Source organism: Notolabrus celidotus, chromosome 15, assembly GCF_009762535.1.
Source record: "Notolabrus celidotus isolate fNotCel1 chromosome 15, fNotCel1.pri, whole genome shotgun sequence".
Classification (NCBI taxonomy): domain Eukaryota; kingdom Metazoa; phylum Chordata; class Actinopteri; order Labriformes; family Labridae; genus Notolabrus; species Notolabrus celidotus.
The window spans coordinates 23,173,354-23,198,342 of record NC_048286.1 but is presented as its reverse complement, the minus strand read 5'-3'; the positions used below and the strand labels follow the sequence as shown (position 1 = coordinate 23,198,342).

Sequence of the window (24,989 nt, the reverse complement as noted above, 5' to 3'; positions counted from 1 at the left end):
GGGGGCAGAAGGACAGTTGTTCATTTAAAGAAACAGACACAAAGGCCAGTCTGTTCTCACACTATTGTCTGGACTCAGTTGTGTCTGTATCAGTGACTGTCCCATGGCCCCAGAACTACTGGGACTTGAGGAAATCTTGTACTAACCAGCTGCTGTGTTTTTTTTGTTCTTGAAAGATTAATCAAACAGAACACATACAATTTAAGATCTTCTCATGTAATCAACACCTGACTGTCCTGTAGGGGAACACTGGGTGGAAAAAGTAGAGTTCCTACACCTTAATCACTAGTATGTTAGCAGTCTATAAACATTAAAATAGTGTACAAGGGGAGATTTTGACTCCCTCTTGAAGGTTGAACTTACTTGATTTGTGTGTAGTTTATTTTTGCTGGAAAACTTAAGAGAAAAACAACAACAACATAAAGAAAAACTCATCAAAATGTGGTATTACAGTTTTTCTCAGTCGCTTTGGTACATTTCTCCAATCATCCTTGACATTTGCAAAACAGTAAGTGCATTTCTCATAACAATTTGTACAAATAGCAAAACACCATGGATTACTTGCAAAAGCCAGTATCTTGCTCAAAATCCTGAGTTCATCTCTCAAAAGTAAATATCTGTGTCAATGAACATGTCAGTGCCATAGGCATGTCAAGTCCTTGTGTCATTGTGTACAGATAAGACAGTCAAACTGCTTAGTCATGTTGTCAATATAACAGTGTACTCTGTAGGGACGTTCTGATGTAAACTATGGCTAAAGTTTTGATGACAGTTATTATAAATTGAAAGTTACACCTCAGTGTATGTGGGAGATTGATTGCAAGAGACTAGACAAGATTCACATTTACGCTTTTACTGTTTGTACTTTAATTCGTTGCCTCCCAACTCCTCCAACACGCAGCCTCACTCCTCTTCTTCCTCTTCTTCTCTCTGGCTGTTGACCCAGTCCAATTCCTTGTCCTTCCATTGTCAGACATTGTAACATTGTGTTGTGCTCCGGCTATATGTATACTTGCCAGTTGATGGTTCATGAGATGCACCTTTGAGCTATGTCAGAAAACTGGTTTATCATTGGTTGATCTAATGCTTCACACATTTCCCTTTGTTAGAGAAAGTCAAGATTCACCTGGGAGCAATTTACCAACTCAGGACAGATTTATAAAAAAAAAGTCTAATGTGAATGTACAGACATATGACTGACATATTCTGACATGTTCAACCATTTTGCATGTGAAGACTTGTGTGATGAACTAATGCCTAAATGTTGTGGAGGGTGAGACTATTCAACAGAGACCCATTATAATACATTTTGATCAACGAGACATAAGCACTTGATAATGTGTGAAACAGCAGAGAATTCTACAGAATAATTTGCATGGATGTACCAAAGCATTTTCAACTTGTTAAAAGAAATTAGGAACTGCTTTTTGATGTGCACAAGTGACACAATGATGTGAAGACTGAACAAGTAGTTTTGAGAATTTCAATTCTGATCTGAGAAATGTACCAAAGCGACTGAGAAAAACTGAAAATCCAATCATAAAGAGCCTTTTTTTTTTTTTTACAACATTTACGGTATACAGGTGTGTTGTTCTGTTACAGAGACATGTCCACTATATGTTACAACATGCTGCCACCTGTCGGCGACTCTCAGTATGTGTTATCCAGCTATTTGTGACCATTGAGTTAGCTTCTCCCTCGCCTTCCTCGTATGCTAACCTGTCTGCATCGATAAAACAACCTTAAAATGAATCCTCAGAATAATAATGTCCCTTTACAGCCTTCAGCAACAATGCCATCAAAACGCCAAAGGAAGAGGAACCAGCAGAACAGGTACCTCTCTGCTCTGTCAACATACAGATAATGTTAATGTTTATTTACGTTATTTGGTACAGTTTCACATTTAAAACAGAAGACAGTGAACCTTTAGTGTTGGCTTCTGATGTTGTCTTTGTGATTATTGTAATTTGAGGGTGTATCTTATGAGACTGGCCGTCCACAGCACCTTTGAACCACTGTAGCAACGAGCTGTCCTGCAGCTGAAGTCAGACATGTAGCTAAAGCTCAACAGTATCATATCTGCTGAGCTGCCTCAGTTTGCCTGATGTTATGTTGCTGACAGGAGTGTTTAAACACTAGTATGTGAGCAGAAGTGTTGACCAGATGAAACGGTTGCATCAAGTTGCCCACTGTTGTCCTTGTTTCTTCCTTTTTGTGACAAAGAATTCCCTTTGGCTACAAAGAAGCTATGAAGTTCATCTCAGTGAAGCTGTCACACTACACAAAGAGAATGCAATCTGATATAGAGCAAGAGGAGGAGACATCTGAGGGTAAGTTATGTGGACATCCAAGCACATTTACACACAGAGCATCTCTACACAATGCAATGTCAACCAACCAATCAATCAATCAATCAATCAATCAATCAATCAATCAATCAATCAATCAATCAATCAATCAATCAGACTTTATTTATAAAGCGCTTTTCATACAATGATATTGTAACGCAAAGTGCTGTACAAAAAAATAAAAAATACCCCCTCCTAATCTCAAAACCCACCCACAATCCTAAAGTGAAGAACACAATAATAAAAAAATGAAAATAAAATAAATAAATAAAAATAGAAATGAAATAAAATAAATAAAAAAATAAGTTGCTGAACGAACTGAGGAAACTCTCTCATGATATCCTAATGAGGACACAGTGGAGGAAAAAAATAAGATGTTAAAACTCAACACAAGAAATTAAAATCACCACAATAAAAAACATTTCTAAGATAATAAAACACTAAAATAATAAACCATTAAAAGAAAATAAGATGCTATACTTAAAATTAACAAATAAATAAAGTAAACTACTTAGATAATAAAACACTAAAATGTTAAACCATAAAAGGAAAATAAGATACTATACTTAAAATAAATAAATAAATAAAATAGATTAAAAATTACTAAAATTTGAAGTAGATGATAAATAAATAAATAAAACTGTTGTAAGAATAAAACTCTGTTAAAGGCGAGACTAAAAAGGTAGGTCTTGAGTTTGCTCTTAAAAATGTTTATGCTCTGTCAATTATTTTATATTAGTGTATGTATCTTACAGTACTTATTTTAATCATCATTATTTTAATCATTGCTTTAACATTTATTTATCTTATCTAATTATTTATTTATATATTTAATTCTTGTATTCATCTGATCGTGTTAACACTACCTTATTTTTAACTTTCCTTTCCATTATTGCTTTTTTAAAAAATTAATTTTACTGTATTGGTTTATTTTATTTTTTAGTATTTATTTATAATCATGCTTTTTATAATTTTAACATTGCTGTTGTTTTCTGGCGCTCTGTTATTCTGTGAAGCACTTTGAGTTGCATGTTTTTATGTCTGAAAGGTGCTCTATGAATAAAGTTGAGTTGAGTTGAGTTATAGACAGAAACTGTGTGTGGATTACAAGCTTCCTCAGCATGTGATTTAACATTGACACTTTGATTCATCAGCAAAAATCATACATTTGTCCAAAGGGCCACAATACGATTTTAAGAACATATAATTCAGGGGTCTTTGATCTAAAGAAGGTAACATCATAGACCCATCAATCACAATCAGCTACATGTATACAGAATTAAGAAAAACAACAACTATGAGATTGTTTTTTCTTCACAATTTTAGAACCAAACAGAAATTAGAAAATAATATAATATTTTAAAATGAAAAATGAAAAAAAATTGAGAATATATAATATATATATTTAAAGAATATACAATCCCAATTCCAAAAAGGATGAGACAGTGTATAAAGTGTTGATTAAAACAGATTTTGATGGTTTGTAAATCATTTTAACTCTTTAATCAATTCAACATATTATTAACAGTTAAGTGAAAAAAATGCTCACTTTATATTTGATGTCAGCAACAGGTTCAGAAAAAAAATTGGGATAGAAATTAAATATAGAGTTTAAATGATTTGCAAATAATCAACTTCTGTTGTTATTAACATTTAACACTGTGTCCAAATTTGCAGATTTTTGTTGCTTCTTATTCCTTGATTTGATTTGATCCCTTCCTGTATCGTGTCTATTTCATTTATAACTTATGAATGTCAAATCTTTATCTCTTTTTGCTCTAATTTTAGAGGTATAGAGATGATACAGTAATAGTGCATGGTCTGCAGTTTAAATGAATCTGAAACACAACTTGATTCATCTATTTGATACCGAGTTCTATCTTCATCTTATTTGAATGCATTGAGTGTGTAAAAGTAATGCATACTTGCTGTTTGCCTTTTGCATGATATAGGACCGACTGATTTTAAATGGAGGTCTTCATTTAAAGCTGTAGATAAATCAGAAGAGGGCCCCTCTGTGGAGAATACCGCAGCCAGTGCAAATAGGTAAGCCACTCTGGTATGTTTAAAGTAAAAGTAGTGGACAAAATGTTTGGAAGAGATTGATGTTTTCAGTTTATAATTCAGTCATAATTCAGAACCCTCTTTGTGAGGTCTATATGTGAGGTCAGAGTGCAAGTGTCGAGATGAATCAATGCCTTATTAAAGGCTTAATAAACAGACTTCAGGATTTATCAGTTTGCTTGCTCATTTGAGGCTTTTGTGAACATTTAGTGGTTAGTATTATACCTATCATACAGACACAAATGTTTCCTTTCTCTGTGTCCCTCAGGGATGAGCTGTATAATCCTTTTGAACCTGCCTCATCAGACTCTGAGCCTGAGATCCCCCAGCACGAAGAGCAGAATCAGTCCAATCCTGTCCAGGACCTGGAAAGTCAAAGTTTGTCTCCAAATCAAAGCTGCAGTGAACAAAGCCACTGGGACTCATCTGTCTTGAGGCCTGGGAGCCGACCCCTTGACAGTCTTGACTTTGAAAATCAAGGTCTCAGTCCAGGTCATAGACTGACTGATCAGGGGGATTATAGTCCAGAAACTGAATTACTTAACCAAGCAGGCTTTGACCCCATAAGCAGACCTGTGGACCACCAAGTCTGCAGCCCTGAAAGGGTTATTCCCAGCTCCTCCACTCAACTATTTCCTCCATCTTATGGAGGACAGAGGACCAATGGAGAGGGGAGGATGGCAGTCCCAGAGTACAGGAGAGAGGTGTCACCATTAAGACAGGTAAAGTGAAGTGACAGTAAGACAGCGCCTGATTGTTTCAGTGTTTCAGCTTGAGGAAGCATTCAATGCTTACCTTGTATGTGCAGTGAGTCACACTGTTGTTCTCTGTTCTTCTCTGCAGATGACCACTGTAAGATTATCACCTCCCCGGTTAAAACGAGACTATCCGCAACATTTGGGGTACAATGAAACAGGTAAATTGTTATCTTAGTGAAGAAACAACTTTTTTTCTTGCAGTTATGTTCAGTCATTTCTATTTAAAGCTGCTGTTGGTAGTCACAGAGTAAACATCTGTTCAAAGAGAGGGACTTCGAATGTCAACACTATCCCTCCCAACCAGATTTCCTCTTAACCCCCAACACAGATCCGCGTGTGCAGTCATGATAGTGCCGGACTCATAACCAATCGAAGGACATAGCAGGGGCTGCCCCTTAACCAATGAGGACAGAGGATTGGAGTTTAGCTATGATTGGTCCGTCATAACAGATATGAGGGGAATAATAACATTGCTTGATACAAAGGCATTGGAAAACGCAGAGATTTTGCAATAGTCTCAAATTACTTCACTTACCGATGAGTACCGATGGGCATTATAACCTTTTCTCCAAACCCACCATTCCTACCAACAGCAGCTTTAACTACAGGAAACATTAATAACTAGCTTCTAATCACCAATGCAAGAGGTGTTTTTGGAACGTTTATCATTTTTGCCATGTGTAATTTTTGTGTACATTTCCTCTGTGGACCTGGTCTAACATATGACTGTGTCTTTATATAATCATCAGAACTGGACCAAATCCCACCTCCCAACAAGGTGACAAGACTCTGTGGCAAAAATGTCATAATGGACAAGTAAGAAAGCCCTCATGTGTAAAGATGCCTCATGTTTAATCCACATCAATTTAAATTTAAAGAATACAGTTTAGTGTATGACACATTAATCGCCCTAATCAAGGCCGGAGCTGATTCACACATTTATGTTGGTTTGCTGAAGACCATCAGCCAAGATAACAAGCCAAGTGCACCAACTGAATAAGTTATAATTCATTCTATCTTCTAGACAGCTTTTCTAACCATGTTAACCACTGTTAGCTTCTGTTGCTACAAAGTGTCACTGTTCATGATGTGAGTGCACTGTTGAGCTGACTGAAAACTGAATGAGTCATTTTGGGTCAATTACACGCGCTCACTCGTGCTCAGGGTGGGATGCTTAAATGCAAATGTTTTATTTTTAAAGTTGCAAGTCATATCAACATGAAACATTTGCATATCTTTATAATTTAACTGTCTGTTTTACCAGGAAATTACCAAAATTTAGCATGCAACACATTCTACAACTTTTAAACCGACATTAGCTAGCATTAAATATGGGATTTATAATATCTTAATGTAGTGTGTTCACTTTTTTCAAGGACATGGTTGAGTTAGGGCTGCAAGGTGGTGCAGTAGTTTGCGCATTGCTGCTGGTTTCAATCCCAGGTCAAGCAGGTCCCTTACTGTGTTGAGTTATCATGTTCTCACTGTTCTTGCGTGGGTTCTCTCCGGGTACGACGGCTTCCTCCCACAGTCCAAAAACATGCTTGTCTGGTTGGTTAGTGACTCTAAGTTGTCCTTAGTTGTGAGCGTGTGCATGAATGGTTGTTCGTCTCTACATGTTGGCCCTGTGATGGACTAGCGATCTGTCCAGGCTGTAGCCCACCTCTCGCACAGTGACAATTGGGATAGGCTCCAGCTCCCGTGACCCCAAATGGGATAAGCTGTAAAGATAATAGATGGATGTTTGAATTAGTTAGGTCGTTGGCTAAGAATTGCTGAAGGGTCATCAGATAGGTTGTTCCATCCTGATATCTAGATTTCCACAGTTTGTGGTCTTCTGAGTTGCTGATAAATAAAAAAGTTGTCATGTGATGATTAATAATTATTCTGGTTGCCTACTTTTTTATATTAACAACCTGGAACACAATGATCTTTCCACCCTGAGCATGACATCAGTGAAATGGTTGCCTCGTGACAATGGTTTGGTCTCAAGAACCGTCTTATCGTGTGGGACTCGTTCTTTAAGTATCTACAGGAGCTGATCTTCTCTGAGATCCCTGATTAGGTGACTACATTTTTGGCAATTCTCAAAAGTGATGTTGAGGGCGGCAGACTGACCAATAATTTATTTATTTTTTATTGTTTTTATTTTTTTGTATTTATCTATTTACTTAATTATTTACTTTATTTTGCTATTTATGTATACATATTGATTTGTATACGCTTCTCTATATCATTTAAATTTTAATATAATATGTACTATTATTATTGTTGTGTGTCACTGTGTGCTGATTTGGTTTTTTGTTGTTTGCATTTAACAAAATGTCAATAAACATATCTTTCATAAAAAAGAACCACTGTATCTCCTGTGAGGGCCATAAACTGTGTCTTAGAGGTAAATTTAAATATTCTACCACCTTGATTGACATCATATATTTCTTTCAGGACCCCCATCTACTGTGACCTTTGTGATGTCGAGTTAGCGAATGGTCAGGAGCTGGAAGATCACCTGGAAAGCAAGGGTCACTGGGGCACCATGGAGCACATCCAGCAACACAATAACTACGATGATGTCATATTAGCCTTCCTGCAGGTAAGATGATACACAGCATGGTTACATACTGAACCTCCTGGAAGTGGTTTCCTGGTTTAGTCTATGCTGTAATGGGCTTCCCTTAAACTGCATCAAAACATTGTCCTTTCTTTAACCCAATAAGACTTTGTTGAATACTACCTCAAGAGGAACTGCAGTGTCAGGTTGCTCCAAAAATAGTTACAAAGTAGCATACCACATTAGAGCATTAAAGTTAAGTGATATATAATATGAAGTGGATAACAGCTAACTGCAGTGCCTAATAAAATTACAAAAAAAGCTGTGATGTGATAGAAATAGGGATAATCCTATGATAGAAACATGAGCAAATGTTGATGTGTCTTAATGGTGATAAATGGTTTGATCTACATAGGACTTCATGATGTATAAAAGCCATCAGTGTAGTCGCGCCATAGAGGATTGTGCCCTTCCAGGTAAATAACCTCAATGATAAAGTGTTTATCATAACTTAGAGTACCTTCTACTCCTCTCATAGAAAACTAAAACATGGTCTAATGTTTTCTTTTGTCAGCTCTGCAGGAGAATGACCACATGACAAAGATTGAACTCTTCAACTGTGCCGCCTGCAAAGTGTTCGTGTCCACATCGGCGGCCTCAGTGCAGACTCACATAACCTCTCAGGAACACCTTGATAACACAAAGGTAACACTGTTGTCAAGTAGCCTGACATAAGCTATTAGAATTGTTCCTTCTAGAGATGATAATGTGTGGTTGTCGATTGGTTTCTTAAAGGAGTTTGAATCGCAGCAGAGACGTGTTTGCCTTGACAAAGCAGAAACCATGATGAATGAGCTGAAGCCTCAGTTTGAACACTTCTTGAAGGTAATTTGAGAGAGGGAATGATTCAAATAAGAATGAAAGGTTTTGTTCAACAGCCTGCTTTTATTTCTAGGTAGTCCAGTTCAAGTGAAGTTGCAGAATAAGCCTTGTTTGTGGAGTGAAATGACTGATGAATACATATAAAAACAGCTTGTTTCTTAAAAATATTTATTATCACTGCTAAAAAAGCAATCACCTGCAAATGGTTGCAGGCAGATCCACCCACTGTACAAAATTGGTTTGAAATCATCAAAGAAATTCACGAGATGGAAAAAATGACTTTCCTGCTAAGATTAATAAAAGATATGTACATTACAAGGTGGGAAAAATGGACACTATATTATTTGGAATAGAGGATGTGTGTGGTGGCTGCTCCCCTTCTTACAGTTGAAAACATTACTAACCTCCATTTTACTGTACAAAACCTATGACTGTAGAACTTATTGAATTAAAATCTAAAATCTAAGTGATCCTTTTTTTTTTTTAAGTTATATTTTCAGCCTTTTGCCTTTATTGTATAGGACGGCTGAAGAGACAGGAAATGTGGGGAGTAGAGATTGGGGGAAGACATGCAGGAAATGGTCGACCGGCTGGGAGTCGAACCGGCGACCCCTGTGACGAGGACTGTAGCCTCTGCATGTGGGGCGCTTAGACCGCTAGGCCACCAGCGCCCCATCTAAGTAATCTCTGATTGCAGTATCACTTGATGTTGTGCTGGTATACTCAATATCAATACCACAGATAATCTTTGCTGCCCTGTCAGTGTTTGATTAAGTAACATTGTGTATTTAGAGGAAGCTGGAGTAGCCTAAGAAACCCTGAGCAGGCCATAGGGAGAGCATTTAAACGACACAGAAAACACCCTGAACGTAGAAGCACCATCCCATTGTACTGCACAACTCAGTGCTCAAAGCAATAGCACATAGATCCCGACAGAACTATTAACAAGTACAAGATGTTACTCTTGAAGTGGACTCTGTTCAGGCTGCTTTCAGACTGCTTAACCTTACCATTTTCTCTCAGGGGGGAAGCACATCCGAATGACGGAAGTAATAGCCTCCAATGTCCCGTCAACACTGAGATCCAGCTCAGCTTCAGACGAAGATCCTCCGATTTGAATTGCCTTCTTCACATCAACAGCAGTGCACCTCTCGTATATAGAGAACACACACTGATCCTGTCATTCATGAGTTGTCTGAATACATGGAAGCATTTCTAAGTTGTTTTTGTCCACACAGCATGCATTTTGTAGCATCAATCTTTCTCAGTTCACATTCTGTTTGTATTTATGTTCGCTCCAATACTCCAGAGACTGTCATCACTTTCCGTCACTTGAAGAAGATCAAGTTTGTAATGTATGTAAACCAGTCAATCAATGTTTTTGTAACTTGTGTGCAAAAAGTGATTGAAAAAAAAAGTCAACTTGCTTCCTTGTTTTTTTTTTATTTATTTAGAACAACACAAATCTTTTAAGCATTGTATCTATGTGATATAGTACATTTAAAATTAAATTATCTCAAAACAGTATATTTAAACATTAAATATAGGTGACATGTTGTATGAAGGGTATCCTCAGCACTGGTCTGGTGCTTGTTAGGTCTTTTTTGAACCACCTTCAGTTTAAATTTCTGTTTTTGAATTAGAAACAATGCGTTTACTGAAATACTATAAAACACTTTCTATGCATAACAAAGTTTGCAGACACTTTTCATTTTTGTTCTTGTTCAGTAGCTCACTTTTCGACTTGTGATTCTTGGAGCTGTTTTATTGTGAGCTTTCGGGTGCTGCTGCTGTGTCGAAATATTCTTGTGTGGCCTAAAAAACAAAGACTGTGGAACTGGTTGCAGTACAAAAGAAAAATGACTTTATGTAGCTTGTTAATGTGAAAACATGATACAGGAGAATAGTGCTCCCAAATTTTGACAAAAACTGACTCAAACCATGAGAAATCTGAGGTAAAAGTTGTCTTCATTAGAAATGGATTCCACACTACATTACTGCATAAAACAAGAGAAAACAGTCCGTCCATTTGGAAACCATGTACAAACAGAAAAAGGTAACAATATCCAAAATAATTAACTTTACCATCTCTCTAAATTTCCAACATTATCTCTTTCATTGAGCAATATTGTACTTTTGGCCAGTATTTCATTGACTTAAAAAAAAAGGAAGTGAAACAACATCCAATGTACATACACATACAGTCTAGTGAAATCTAAAAAGGTCCCCACTGGCTTCATGAGGCAGCGTTTGTGGCCGTCAGAGAGCTGTCTTGGTCAGTCTTAAGGGTTTTGGACAGCGAGGTGACCTCTACCATGCCAAGCCCCGTGTGAGGGACACTAGTGTTCATTATGTGTCTCTGTAAATGTTTGATCCAGTCCTCCTGGACAGAAAGGGGGCCCTGGAAGACGAGGTCACAGAACCTGGAAACAGAAGACCAAGATTGATGATAATGAGACGAGTTGGTGGTTTTGAGTCATGTTAACCAACAAGCTTAGAGATGGTCCAGTCAGTCTGTTGATTTGTGCCATATTTGTCCTCAGAGACTGCACCCAGATGACTACGGTGATCTCTGAGGCCCAGTTGTTTTGAGTAATCAGATTGGATTTAAGCTATCGGATTGAAATTCTGAAAAAAAGGTTGTAAAAAACAGTTTATGAATTCCAAACTAGGTTAGCTCTGATCCAAAAATCTGGAATATCCTGACCCAAGCATAGCGCTGGATTCAGGTCCCCTGTGGACAACAAATGTAATGTATGTTCCATTCACTAATCCGGATATGGAAATCTTGGAAATTCTGCATCTCTATATGGATGACCCATTCAGACTTGAATTGAAAAACTGGAGCAACGTCAAAAAAGTTAACTTGAGGGGCGCTGGTGGCCTAGCGGTCTAAGCGCCCCACATACAGAGGCTACAGTCTTCGTCGAAGGGGTCTTCGGTTCGATTCCCGTCCGCAACCATTTCCTGCATGTCTTCCCCCGCTCTATACTCCCCATATTTCCTGTCTCTCTTCAGCTGTCCTATTGAATAAAGGCGAAAAAGCCCCAAAAAATACAACTTTATGAATAAAAATTTAAAAAAGGTAACTTGGTTCTGAATAGAAAAAAAAGGATGGATCATTCGTGTGCAGATTAAACCCTTTTGAACAACTAGGCACTTTCTAGTCCTCAGCTGGAAAACATGAGGTTCACATGTTTGTGGTTTTAGCGAAATGTCTTCACAGTTATATAAAAAAACTGCTTTAAAATGTTCTGAATTAAATCAGGCACCAACCAGGATGAACAGTAAAACGTTGGTGATCCCTTAACACTTTATCTTATTAACTTTTACTTTAATGATACAATCCAAGCAAAGCTCATTACATATCAGTTAGCCTCAGCTGTACTTTGTTTGGTGCTAATCAGCAAACACTCTCCTGCCATCATGCTTTACTCGTACAGTGAACACCAAACTTGATAATCAAAGGCGTGTTGGTGTGAGCACGTCTGTATGCTGAGGTTATCATTTAGCTCGGCCACTTCTTTTCATTTCACCCATACGGAGCAGCTAGCATGGCTTGCAGAGTCTTATTCTTGTTTGAGGGCAGACAAAGTTGTCGCGGGACAGCAGTTAGCGTGGTTATGATTCAGTATTGTGTCATCAGTGTGCTGCCAAAAGACGGGTTTAAACATGTTTTAAACCAAATCCTGAATTTCACCTAGACACTCTTCTTTGGGTTTAATTATTCTAACAAACAATCATCAAACTTTCAGAAGTTAAGACTTTGTTGGATCATAGCGGATTGCATAACTTAAACAAGGTTTTTTAGTTTTTTTCACAAATAGATTATATTATTAAAGACATTATAGCATTACCTGCAGGTGAGTCTGTACATTTCCTCTGGAGTTTGTGGTAAGGGCAGTGTCTTCTTCTTTGGACCAGGCCTTGAGCGTTGTCTCCTTATTTTACAGTCAAATGCTGAAAGACAGACAATACCCACTTTAAGCCGTTTCTCTGGTATAGCGGCACAGTCTTAATTTACATGAGCGAAAGTCAAAGATTATAATTTGGAATTCTAGATGTGTAGAAAAATGATACATTTCAAACAACATGGTGTTAATCAGTAAATCAGTCAGTTGAGATGTCTTGAATTCCTTATCTCTCTCTTTATTCAGACTCATGGTTTGGCCTTGTGCAAGGGATGTCCATGGTCTTATCTTTTTCGTTCAATCTAGTGCAACAAAGAATCAAGGCCAAACATAAAAATTGAGCCTTCAGGAAAAAGAAAACTTCCACATAAAAAGGCAGTTCCTCCCACAGATGCTCTCGCTTGCTGACAGCCTCCTCGCTCCTTATCTTGAGGACATTAATAGCCAATTCTACACTAATTTCTACTCTTATTAGGACCTCTGCCCCTCTTATGGGTTTTGTCTTCATAAAAAAGAACGAACCAAAAACTGCTAGTTTTCATGTTACTAACCTGGCTCTTTTCAATCTATACCGTCAGATTAAAAGGAACCTCTGTTGAGCTGTTTACGCATTCGCCATTTTGAAAACTTTCTTTTTGCAGAACATATAATTCAAGAAATACGTTCTTGAAATGTGTCAAAAATGGTTACATCACATACTTATCCAACAGAGTACCCCCCCTCCCTCTCTTTCCAATACTCTCAGCACTGTCTGCAGCACATTTGGAGCTTCACAGCTGAGCAGACAATGATTAGCACTGGAATTGGCTGATGCTTTACATAATGTTAAATATTCTTACAACACATTTTCAATTTAGGTAGGCAGCCTCTTGGGTATGTCTGCATAATTTCTACATTTTTCCAAGTCAAAAATTCAGGAGCCGTCTCAAAATCTCACAAGTCAGCAATGACCTTCTGTGGCTTACCCTCCTTGTGGAGGGTTGGTATGATCGTCCTCTAGACCAGGGGTTCCCAAAGTGTGGGTCGGGAACCCCTTGGCGGTCGCAAGGAGCAAATGGGGGATTGTGAGATGTCTTACGGAATGTATATGTATATATATTTTTAATTATCTAAAAATGGAACATTTTACCCATTATGGTAAAACATTTTGACAAAAATAGTAGCTCAACTTGAAATAAAACCCTGAAAATAGAAAATGTAATCAGTTTTCTGCCTTTCTTTTTGTCAGATGACTCCTAAGTTTAGGGTTAGTGAACAGTTAATCATCAAAAGCATCAGTAGCAGCAGGTTAATTCATAACGGCACAGGAAACACAGACACATGCTCATATAGGTAGGCTAATTTTCTGCAGACCAGCTAAATGGAGCCACATTAAATCACTTTGAGGGACAGTGAGGGTCGCGAGTCTTTGGCACCAATACTTTGGGGGTCACGGGCTGAAAAGTTTGGGAATCCCTGCTCTAGACTAGTCTCAAGTCAACAGTCTACTCCATCATTGTGGTTGTGTGTACTGGACTAGATTAAGAGATACACTATTTGTTCTGTTTTAATAACAATTTACTCGCAATTTAAATTTGAGCAATGAAATGTAATGCAGAGTTTGTTTTACATTTTGACCTTCAGGTCACAATGATCCAAATTAAAACAGGAAATGTTTCAAAGATTATAGTTTACATGTAATGGGACTAAAATATATAGCATTTTCACTTTCTTAAATAACTGACAGAAAATATTGAACTTTTCCAAAATATTAAAATTTACTGAGACGCCAGTACAAAGCCTTGAGCAGCAGAAGCTTCATTGGTTTTCCTAACCTTACAAATAACGTTACCTTTATTTGTTCAAGACAGGAGACAGCTGGTTTAGATTGTTGGTGTCAAACATCCAGTAGTTGATTCAAACTGTATCACAAATTAACCTGGGATGTCATGATACACTGCACTTGATTTCACAATATTTCTATAGGGCTAAGTAATCCAGTTTATTTTCAAGCTTTAAAGAAGTGATGATTTTTTTGTGTGTGATGTCTTTGTTTTGTCCATCCCTTTGATTCCTGTGTTGACAAATTAACAAATGTGCTTTTGTTTTGAAAGTAACTTCCACTAGTTTGTGTAGTTACAAGAGTAAAAGGTAATAAATCAGCTTAACCTACGTTAAACAATAAAAGTATTTTTTATTTCCTGGCAGCTGATGCCCTGTTTTTATGTCTAGATATCTACAGGTGGAAGAGGTGTAAAGACATTGCACAAAGGAAGCCAAAGACAGGTGGTGCCCTCTGTTGTTAAATAAAGAGTATAAATATTAATTTTCACCTCACAAATTAAGATATCTGATTTGTATCTGTTATGTGAGGATACATCCCTAAATAAATGTGATTTTACTAAGAAATGCTAATTGTTAACTTGAAACGGTGCCCTAGAATTCTTCTGTAGGCACTGTGAACTCATTATTTCTTTGTGTCTACATTAAGCTCGAAGTGATGGCACTTACTTGTTCCTTCCTCTAAGGCAGTCCTTTTTCGTTTTGCATATGCCCGGAGGTGATTTGACAAGCTAACGCCGCTATGGAAAGATGCATTGCAATGGACACACACCTTCCTGTTGAATTCACCTTTCTCTGTAAAAATGATAGAAACACAAATATGTAAAAGAGGTTTATAATAGCACAGCTAAACCTTTCATCTTTCAAAATTAAAATCACAGAAATCATTTGAACTAAAAAAATAATTTCAGTACTTGTGTTTGTATCGTACATTTCTGTCCAAGAGGAGTATGAGCATGCACCATTTCAAGGCATGATTGGTATACTAAGTATTGACTGATAACAATAAATACAATTCAAATATGATAAAAAATTGCAGCACTTCAGAAGTGCAACCTCAGATCTTAACATACTTTCAAAATGCCAATCTATAACTTAATGCAGATGACATCTTACTTGTTTAATACATAAAATCTGATCATCAATGTCTCATATCTCCTTAAAAACAGCAGCTTTGCTTAGTTCAAAAACCTTCATCCTTTTACACTGGTCAGTGCAAAAGGCTGGAACATGATAAAAACATATTGGTGAGCCCATATTGGCTGATTAAAGATGACATTTATGTTTAACGTTGTGTCACCGGCAAAGCTGCGAGAAGAAAGAAAGCGGGATCAGGACAGTAATGTCAACATAATCATCCCTGCTGAAGTCCAGTTTACCTTGTTTAAATTTACCTTCAGTTGAATGTGAGATATAACATATAAGCAGGCAAATCTTTTAACTTGACCGTGAATTTTCAGTTTAATTTCAATTTGTCCTGCATGGAGGGGTTACTAATGGCCCTTTTCCACGGCCCGTCTTAGCCCTACTCTACTCAACTTGACTCGACTCTACTCGGTTTGTGTTGTGTTTCCACGGGCGCGGTACCTCGTGTCAGATACCAATTTTTCGTACCTGCTCTGCTCTGGTTCCAAGCGAGCTGAGCCAATACTAAAAGGTGACGTCGACGGACTCCCGGCCACTGATTGGTCAGAGAATGTCGTCACCAAAGAATCATGAGCGCGACGCTTAACACAGGAATAAAACCTGCCATTTAAAAAAAAACGACATCAGTACTGTACAATGTCTGCATGCAAAGTTTCTCCGTGGTCTGTTGACGAGGTCCAGACTTTTTTGGGTCAAGTGGCACACCAAGTGCACCATTGCAAGTACACCATTGCCTCCATGTCCTCCATTGTTTGTGATTGTTGTGTTTGTGTCGCGTTCAAAATGACGTGAACGCAGTTTCGCGCGGCTGTGTTATGACGACCCCGCCCACCGTGAGTCGGTACTCAGGCTGGTGGAAAAGGTACCCAAACCGAGTCGAGTCGAGTAGGGCTGGAACTGTGTAGTGGACAAGGACAATCTAGACAGGGTGAGCAAGACCATGATACAAAGCAGACAGGTCTTGTCTCATTCTGTTGGGATTCTAATTTGCATAACCACCTGCTCACTTTACGTAATCCATTACCGATTGCTTTGTCTGGATTCAAGTTATTGTCAAGAAGTATCAGGTTACATTTACTTAATTACATACATTTTTGATCATTGTAGAGGATCCTTTTCCACAAATATTTGGGTTGATTCTTGACAAACCTTTTGGCAACACATTTTTTTTAACTTCACTACAATTCAAACATTTTAAGGAGACTTCTACTTCTGCTTTTACTCTAACGTATCTGGTTACAATGATGAAGCAGTGACTTACCTGATGTTGACCGTGGCAGTGAAGATGCAACTCTTGATCCTGGACAGAGCTCACCATTTGAAGGAACTGCTAATGGGTTTCTTGACATCTGAAAGGACCCCTTTGGTCTGGCATCTTCCTGACACTTCCTCTTCTTCAGAATTCCTATTAAGGCAGTTGTGCCAGAGAGTGAATTTTTTACATCCAGCTTAGTCTCTAGTTGCCTTTTATCAGATTCCATTTCTGCTAAAGAAAACGTGGGGAAAATCCGTGGTCCGGTTTCAGTGCAAACACTTGAAATAGAATTCCTTTTTGGGATTCCAATGGGGTGTGACCTGAAACAATCTACACCGGACAGCTTTGGTGAAACACCATATTGGAAATGGTTTCGTCTCTTTCCTAAAATTTGGAGTGCTCGCTGGAACTCCTTCTTGTCACGCATCAGCTCCCGGAGTAAAAATAATGGAGATTTGCTCTTTTTGGAAAAAGTTTTACCAAGCTTTTTGAGGTGGCCCCGTATGTGGTTGGACTGTCCAGTCCTGTTATCAAATGAGTCCCCACATAATGGGCAGGAGTGAATGCTCTTCACAGCTTCAGACTCTGACTCCATCTGTAACGCTGTAAAACAGAAAAATTAAAAACCATTAACACTGTACAGTACAATTAAAATAATTAAGCCCTGTAACATCAAGGTATGCTGAAGCAATGACTGGGTAAGTTAAATGCGTGGTAGCCACTAAAATGAAAGTTGGTATAAAGCAGAGTTTAACTTCACTATAGAGCAGTAGCAAGTAGTGCTTAGTACCTTTTCTCAATCTGCGGAATGCAGACATCCTCCGTCGAATTCGTGGTCTTCTATCATGAGAGGCTACCTGCTCAGGAGGCACTTCATGGCGTGCGTTGTAGCTTAGTCCAGCCCTATGAAGATGCCCTCTGACATGATTGGACAACCCAACACCTGACTCAAAGATAGCGGGACAATATGGACAGTTCTTACGGTCGGATTCTGAGTCTGACATATCGTCTGAGAAGGATTCACTCAGCGGTATTTGATGGGTCTCAAAGTTTTCTTGAAATACTTCGGTTTCCATGCATTCTTCTTTGATTTCGGGGTTATCTTGGTCTTGTTCATGGTCTTCGTCTTCATCTTCGTCTTGGTCTGGGTCTTGCTCCTCGGTCTTTATCTTTTCAAACAGCCTTTTAGAGGCTTGCAGAGCACCCCTCATGGACATTCTTCTGCTATACGTGTAAATGATGTTGGGTTTTTCTTTCTTGATGTCCTTGTCAAAACGGTTGGTGTTGAAATCTGCCTCCTTGAACGTAAAAACATCATTTTCGTCATAGTCCGACTCTTCATCCTGGTTTATTTTCTTGGGGCTTGGTTTTGGTAAGATGAAGCATGAGTCTTGATCAGAGGTATTGCGATATGGGGTGGACATCTTTCGTTTAGACGGGGACTTTTTGACTGTTGACTGATCTTCATACATCTTGGGTGCACTAATGCAGTTAAGATCACTCTTGCCTTCATTCCATAGCACCCTATCGCAAACTGGAGATAAACCTGAATCTTCAACCTTGACAGCTAATGTTTGTGGCAACTGATCTGAGCCGTCTTTGTCACTTTTTGAATTCTGGACAGATGTGCTGCAATTATTGCTTTCCTTCTTCAGTTCTGCGGTCTTCTTTCCATGTCTTTGTCGAGACAGGAGAACATTAATAGACTTGTCAAGCTTTGATTCTGTTAGTTGGGGCTTGAGACCTCTCCTAATCTTAGTATGTTTGAACAAGTCTGAAATGTTACTGGACTCACACGGTGAGGAAGCTCTTTTAGAAGAGATGTGATCTTTTATCAAGATTTTGGATGTAAACTCTGCATCTCCAACAGGTGTTTCACAAGTAGGCCCATGCTTCTCCTTGAATGGGGATGTTTTTCTTTCAATACACTGCAAAGCTTCGTATTCCTCGTAAGTTTGTTGATGGCGTCGCAAAAGGTGATTTTTAAAAACACTTTTGCTAAAAGCTCGATAAGAACAACTGTTACAAGCAAAAGATCCAGGGTCCTCATTCTCGACCCGCTTCCCAACTGTGATCACGGTGTGCTGCAAAATGGTATGCCTCCTTAGATCATTTTCATCCAGAGACCTGAAGCTACATTTGTCACATCTAAACTTCCTTTTGTCCTTCTCATGGGTTTTTGCATGTTGAACAAACGTATTTGGGCAGTTTGTAACAAATGGGCACTGAGGGCAGAAAAGCTTTTTTCCCTCTTGTTTCTTTTTATCATTCATGCCTTTGATCTCTTTGGTGAGTTGTTCTCTCTTTTCCTGGTGGACAGACATGTGCGCAATCAGTGAAACACTTTGTCTGAAGGCCTGTCCACATTCGCGGCATATAAAGGGCTTTGGCGAGATGTTAGGATGGTCAACGTGGGTCTTCATATGACGACGCAAATGATGTTCTTTCTGGAAAATGAGCTTACATTTTGAGCAAGGGTAACATTTAGGCTTCTCCTCTGAATGAGAATTCATTGTCAGCCTTCTTTTCAGTGGTGAAAGTCCACAATTTATACTGTTCTCATGTGAATTTCTTGCAGGTCCATTGTAAAGAATGTCCTTGATGGCCTTCACGGATCCATTGGGGTACTTGGACACTTTTTCAGTTGGTGACTGGGAAAACTTCCTAGACCCTTGGCTTTTGCTAGAGTCTTCAAGGCCTTCGGCATCAGATAACTCTTCAGATGACTTGGGGCTCAGATCAGGATAAAGGTCCTCTGAAGGATCCACCATGACAACCATATCCATTTTCCGTTTCCTTCTCCTTCGATTATTGGCAGAAGGTACCTCATCTTTAGGCTCCTCACCAGGGGAGTCACCATGGCTCTCCCATAGAAACTGCATAAACTCTTTGTGAGGGTCCCAATGAAGGTTACTGGCACCACTAAAATTATCCAACGAGTTATCAGGTGAGTCTTCGTCAAAACCCCAAATTCCTGCGGTGTCAATTTCCTGCACATTTTTTAGTGGAGTGATGCTTTTTGACTCTTCTTTGTCTGTGGAGAGACTGTTGAGATCATGGGCTTGTGTAGCCTGGTGCGAGGATGGTCCATTTCCCAGGCCAACTGAAGACAGCATATCTGTGTTTGACAGAGCATCTAGGACACTGTTCTGTTTTGAAGAAGGCTTGTTGAAAGAATCAGTGCAAGAGGCAGATTCTTGTGGCATTCTCACAGGCTCCTGGAGGAGTGTGAAGGCATTGATCTCAGGTTCTGCATCTTTGTCATCTTCATCAACATCTGCCAGACATGACATTTCAGCTGCCATGACCTGAAACAGAAAAGTACAGCCTTCTCAGATTTTCTTCTCAACAAAATCCAAAGCTTACAATGCATCATCCCAAAGGTTAAATGACAGCCTTTTCACATTTGGTAGAGGCTTGTCTGCTCCTGCATAAAACAAGATAACTGATCTGGGTAGGATTGCCGTTTTCCTCTTTTTGGCCTGTTGATGAGTTACAGGTAAAGCATTGATGCCTGATCAAGCTGGGATGCAGGATGCTATAGGAACCTTTTTGGTCATGAACTATATTAGTGTTGAAATCACTTAATGGCATTCTGCACAAATTACCATTTTGCCATTATGACAAATTGATAAAACTGCCTGTTGGTCCTAGGTTCGAGCTGCAGACAACTCAGATCTGATGCAATGCCCCTGCTTTGGGGATCGTACTTTTGCAAAGATCCAGGAACTAAAGGGGGCAAGGCCTGCAGCGCTGAGTGTTTCTGATTGGAGAGTAACTGTTGACCTCTCTAAGCCTACCGTGAATTCATCTCTGTTAGTTCGAAGTGTTACAGTATCAAGAGTGACCCTTTTAACTGGAGACCTTCAGCTGAACGTGTCAGTTGATGTCAAGTTTACAACAGGCATTGAAACACAGGAGTTCTCGGTAATGCATCCTAGTTTACTTATTTATTAAAATGTCAAAACATCCTCACCAGATAAGTTCTTAATGATAATCTAAAGTAGGGATGCTCCGATCGATCGGCCACCGATCATTATCGGCCGATTTCTGTGAAAAAGTATGTGATCGGCGTATGCCGATCAATGCCTTTCATTGCCGATCACAAAAAAACATCACCTGTAGCTCATACTTGGCAGCCTGCAGCCTGAAGAGGACCTGTGTGTAATGTGCCCCCTCCCTTTTCTTCACACTGCGCAGGTGCGCAGCGGCAAACCACAACAAACATGTCTGCCGTGTGGAACTTTTAGACAGTCTGTGAGAGTGATGTAAAGTTTGCATCCTGCAACACATGCGACGAAAAAATACCTCGCAGGGGAAGCACGTTAAAAAAGCCTCAACACAACGAATTTAATAAGACATTTAAAGAGCAAACACTTGGCGGAGTATGGTGAGTTTTTGAGGCTCATGGCAGTGAATGAAAAGAAGACAGCCAGAGCAGTATCAGTCAGACGGCAGCTAACACAGCCCACGGTGGCAGCACTCGCCTGTATGAGCGTGACAGTCAGAAGGCTAAGCAAATAACCCGAAAAATAATTGAATCGGGCTAGATGAGCCTTTCTCAGTGGTGGAAGACACCGGGTTCCGCCGACTGCTCTCTCACTTGGAGTCCCGCTACGTGCTACCGGGACGTAAATAATTCACAGACGTAGCGCTGTCAGAGCTCCACCAGACTGTGTACTATCACATTGAATGTCTCGCTAAAGAAGGAATCTCATTCTCTGCAAGTTTCACGAGTTTCAAACATGGCATATTCCGAAAGACAAACTTGTGAGACATATTGTCTTTTATTTATTTGACTTTCTGCACTATTTAGCCAGTTTAGAGCCTTAATGTTTCCAATCTGTTAAAGATTGGGTTACTGATAGCAGGTACATTTAAGTGTCTTTCAGTTGTCCTTTTGACTGAATAGTTGCTGCATTGTGCCTGCAACGTTTTTGTATTTTTTCTCTTGAAGAAGTAAGTAAAAAGACGTTTTTTTCTAAATTAAGGTGATTTTATGGTTCCTTTTTTCCCAGATTATGTAGCACTCACCATAACTAAAGTGAAAAATGTACAGAAAATCCATGTGTGTCGATCGCTACCATGGCTTTTAAAATTGCTTTAAAGCTATGGTTGGTAGTCAGAGTTAGATACACTTTTTGTTACACTGGTTAAAATGATCTTTATGTCTCGATGGCAATCAATGTACAATAATGTGTTCTTAAAGAAGAGTGAAAAAATGCCTCTATCTACAGCTGGAGTAAACCTGTAAAAACACCAACCAATCCCTCCCATCAGGAGCCAAGACGGAGTCCTGAGGAAAAGCTACATTCAAATTCATGCTAGTTTTCCGTACTGTTCCAGGGATGAATTTTTCCTAAGTCAGTAGTTTAGAAGATACTAAGATTAGGAGTTTTGCATAGTTAGAGGCACAACTGATTTGACTGACAGTAAGGCACCCTATAGCTGTTAGCAAGGAAACTCAAAGCCAGCCTTCGCCTCTTTGCATCTTGCTAGGTCCACCAAAGTTCAATTGAATCAGCATTTCTAATATGGCAACCGCGGACGACATGTATTCGGCAGGAATATGCCGCAAATTGTAATCACAGATTGTGCTGTACATACAGCACATCCTCGCTGTGAAATCAAGCGGTATAACAGTTTTTGATTTAGAGGTGTACAGACATTTTGAGACTTGGCTAGTAAATTTGATGCTGCATTACTCTGTATACTATGACGTAGCTAGCATGCTTTATGAATTGAAAATTACTGAAAAGGAACTGATTGCTGAGCCATTCTTTATTATCTTGAAAATAGAATTCTCCATCTTGAAATTGGGAAAATTTTGTTACCTTCCTGGAAATGCTAATTCAACCTAACTCATAATTTGAATATCTTCAAAACTAATGAACTATGAAGAATTACAGTACAGTGTGTGCTGACAGAGAAATTGGCTATTCTGACTGAAATAACTTTTTGAATCAGGGTAAACATGTTTATTTATCGTAAAGATGCGCTTTTTGAATGGGTGTGTTTCTGCAGCAAGCTTGAAGTGGACACTCAAGGAACTACAGTTTTTAGCACAGCTTCAGCTCTCAAGACCAAAGGTTGCCCCTTAATCTTAGCACTGAAACGGCAAATATCATTGCCCACCTAGGCAGTAATTTGGCTTAGCTTTAATACAGTGGGAGGAGATAGTCATTGGTTTTGCGGTGCAATTACTTAAGGCTGGTTTATACTTCTGCGTCGACCCTACGCAGCAGTGGTTGATGCGGACGTTAGCACTACATACATCTGCTTCAATGTATCCGTGACTCGCAGCAACACTCCACCAAAACGCTTGAGTGCAGTGTGGTCGTTGGAAAGTCGTGTTACCTGTTTCTGGCCCCACTACCTTTTCTGTTTACTTTTCCGCAGACCTACGCATAAGCCACGCCGTCGATTCAACGCAGAAATATAAGTCAGGCTTTAAAGTCGCTACTGAGGCCTAACTGTTGAAAATGTAGATAGCACTTTTCAGTTAATAGTTATGACATATTAAAGACAGCAAGTCCGGTCAACCTAGCATGATAACACAAAGGGGCAGAATCAAACTCGTAATCTTAATGTCTCCTAAACTACAGACTTTGACCACGAAACAGTGTGTGCCGTTAGGGAAATTGGCACATCAGACCAAAATTGTTTTTTGCATCAAGCTGTAAATATGTTTATTTGTGTTGTAGAGATTGTTCGTTCTGAATGAGTGTGTACGTGGCTTCTGGCACTTCCGGAGACAGCCTCAAGCAGACACTAGAGGAACTGCAGTTATTAACACGTTCGCATCAGCTTCATTTCTCACAGGCGGAGGTTCTTTATTTAAGCTTCAAGATTCTTTAAAATCACTGCTTTTTTTCTTTTTAGGTGATTGTAAACCGTATTATTGAGATGTGTCTTTCAACACAACAACATTGGATTTAAGAACCTAGAGGGGACTTGTAATATTGTTTTGACATCGTATTGACCATAAAACGTGTAAAGAAGCTAGCCAGCAGATAATATAAATGATTGGGATAGTAACGATTATTAGTTCTTAATTCAAATCAGTGATGGTTAAGATGTCTTAGCCTTCTGGTTAAGGTGATTATTACTTGAAGCTTTTAACCTGCTGTAGTAAATGTTGAGAGTGAAACAGTGACATTAGCCTATTTAGGCTTTTACATGTCTAATACTGAAAGTTACCCATGGTCCACTAGTTAGATCTTGAAACAGGTAGTTCCTGTTCAGTAGAATGTGCTTGTTTGATGTTAAAAGTTATCAGATAAGTGCTTATAGTGTCACCAGTGTTGGCTATCCTGCCCAATCAGCATTAACAGACTAAAAGACCTGCTACATTTTATATATACTTGACACACAAGATTAATTGAGGCCATTTATAACACTACAAGGTCGCCGGTATGAGAGGTTTTGGGTTTGAAGGGCAATAAAAGTGTCATACCAGGTGAATGCTGCTCTCTGAATGAAAGGTGTTTTTAACCTAAATACACAAACATTAAAACAGCAGAGGTATGGACCTCGGTACATTGCTTTTGACGAGCAGTTGTGGATTTTGTGTGCAGTTGAAACTTTCAACTTAGTAGTTCAGCTATCTACCAGCCAACAATAGTTTGGATAGGTTTCCTAAGACACGGTAAAACAGAGTAGAATTGACTATTTATACTCGGTTCCGAGTGTGTTTCGTTAGGTTTAGTTGGCGTTTATATCACACTGTGTTGTTGGATGCTGCTTGCAGGAGCTGCAGACCATTCCATTAAGGCTGTTCCAACCAAAACCTATTCCTCAGGCTAAACTACAGCTAATGACAATCGACCCTGGCTGTTTACTTTACAGACATCAAGAAAATGGTGAAAACAAGTAAACGTTACCTCCAAGCGGTGCAGACGAAGACAGGGTACAATTTAAACGCTGCATTGACTAATATCTCACTTTCGTCTTCCATCTATTTTACCGTCGCCATTTTCCGTGGTGGTCTGGTGTGGGACAGATCATTTCTTTTGTAAGGGTAACAGGACATACAATTGGCTTTAACGTAACAGAAAAAAATGCTTCACTAATACGGTATACTAATGACTCTTTGTAAGAAAACAATCACGATTCAACTTTTACTCGAGTCATTGTCTCTTACGATTTCGTCATATTATGTTTGGTGTCGCCGCCATCTTCCCCCGACAGATTTGCAATGGTTCATTCCAGATGGGAGGCATAAAAAACCTGAGTTAATGACCATCTCCTTTG

General features: G+C 39.0%; 2 protein-coding genes across 4 annotated transcripts; one reads left to right on the top strand and one right to left on the bottom strand.

Annotated features, from left to right (window-relative positions):
• Positions 1-1,627: 1,627 nt before the first annotated feature.
• LOC117826748 lies at positions 1,628-10,030 on the top strand. Its single transcript, XM_034703039.1, has 11 exons — positions 1,628-1,833; positions 2,224-2,330; positions 4,301-4,394; positions 4,681-5,134; positions 5,256-5,328; positions 5,920-5,986; positions 7,616-7,763; positions 8,137-8,197; positions 8,296-8,426; positions 8,517-8,606; positions 9,627-10,030. Exons 1-11 carry the CDS (start codon positions 1,748-1,750, stop codon positions 9,645-9,647), a joined length of 1,332 nt encoding a protein of 443 aa, XP_034558930.1. The 5' UTR covers positions 1,628-1,747; the 3' UTR covers positions 9,648-10,030.
• On the bottom strand, positions 10,031-24,987 carry znf644a (zinc finger protein 644a). Of its 3 annotated transcripts, XM_034703037.1 has the most exons (7): positions 24,880-24,941; positions 24,620-24,724; positions 17,527-20,044; positions 16,743-17,339; positions 15,005-15,130; positions 12,461-12,563; positions 10,031-11,026 (listed from the first exon to the last, which is right to left on the bottom strand). In XM_034703037.1, the coding sequence occupies exons 3-7, from the start codon at positions 20,039-20,041 to the stop codon at positions 10,840-10,842; spliced, it is 3,528 nt and encodes a 1,175-aa protein (XP_034558928.1). In that variant the 5' UTR covers positions 20,042-20,044; positions 24,620-24,724; positions 24,880-24,941; the 3' UTR covers positions 10,031-10,839. The 3 variants fall into 3 exon arrangements, with proteins under 3 accessions (XP_034558928.1, XP_034558929.1, XP_034558927.1); XM_034703038.1 differs by lacking the exon at positions 24,620-24,724 and having other exon boundaries at positions 24,880-24,987; XM_034703036.1 differs by lacking the exon at positions 24,880-24,941 and having other exon boundaries at positions 24,620-24,849.
• Between the last annotated feature and the right edge of the window lie 2 nt (positions 24,988-24,989).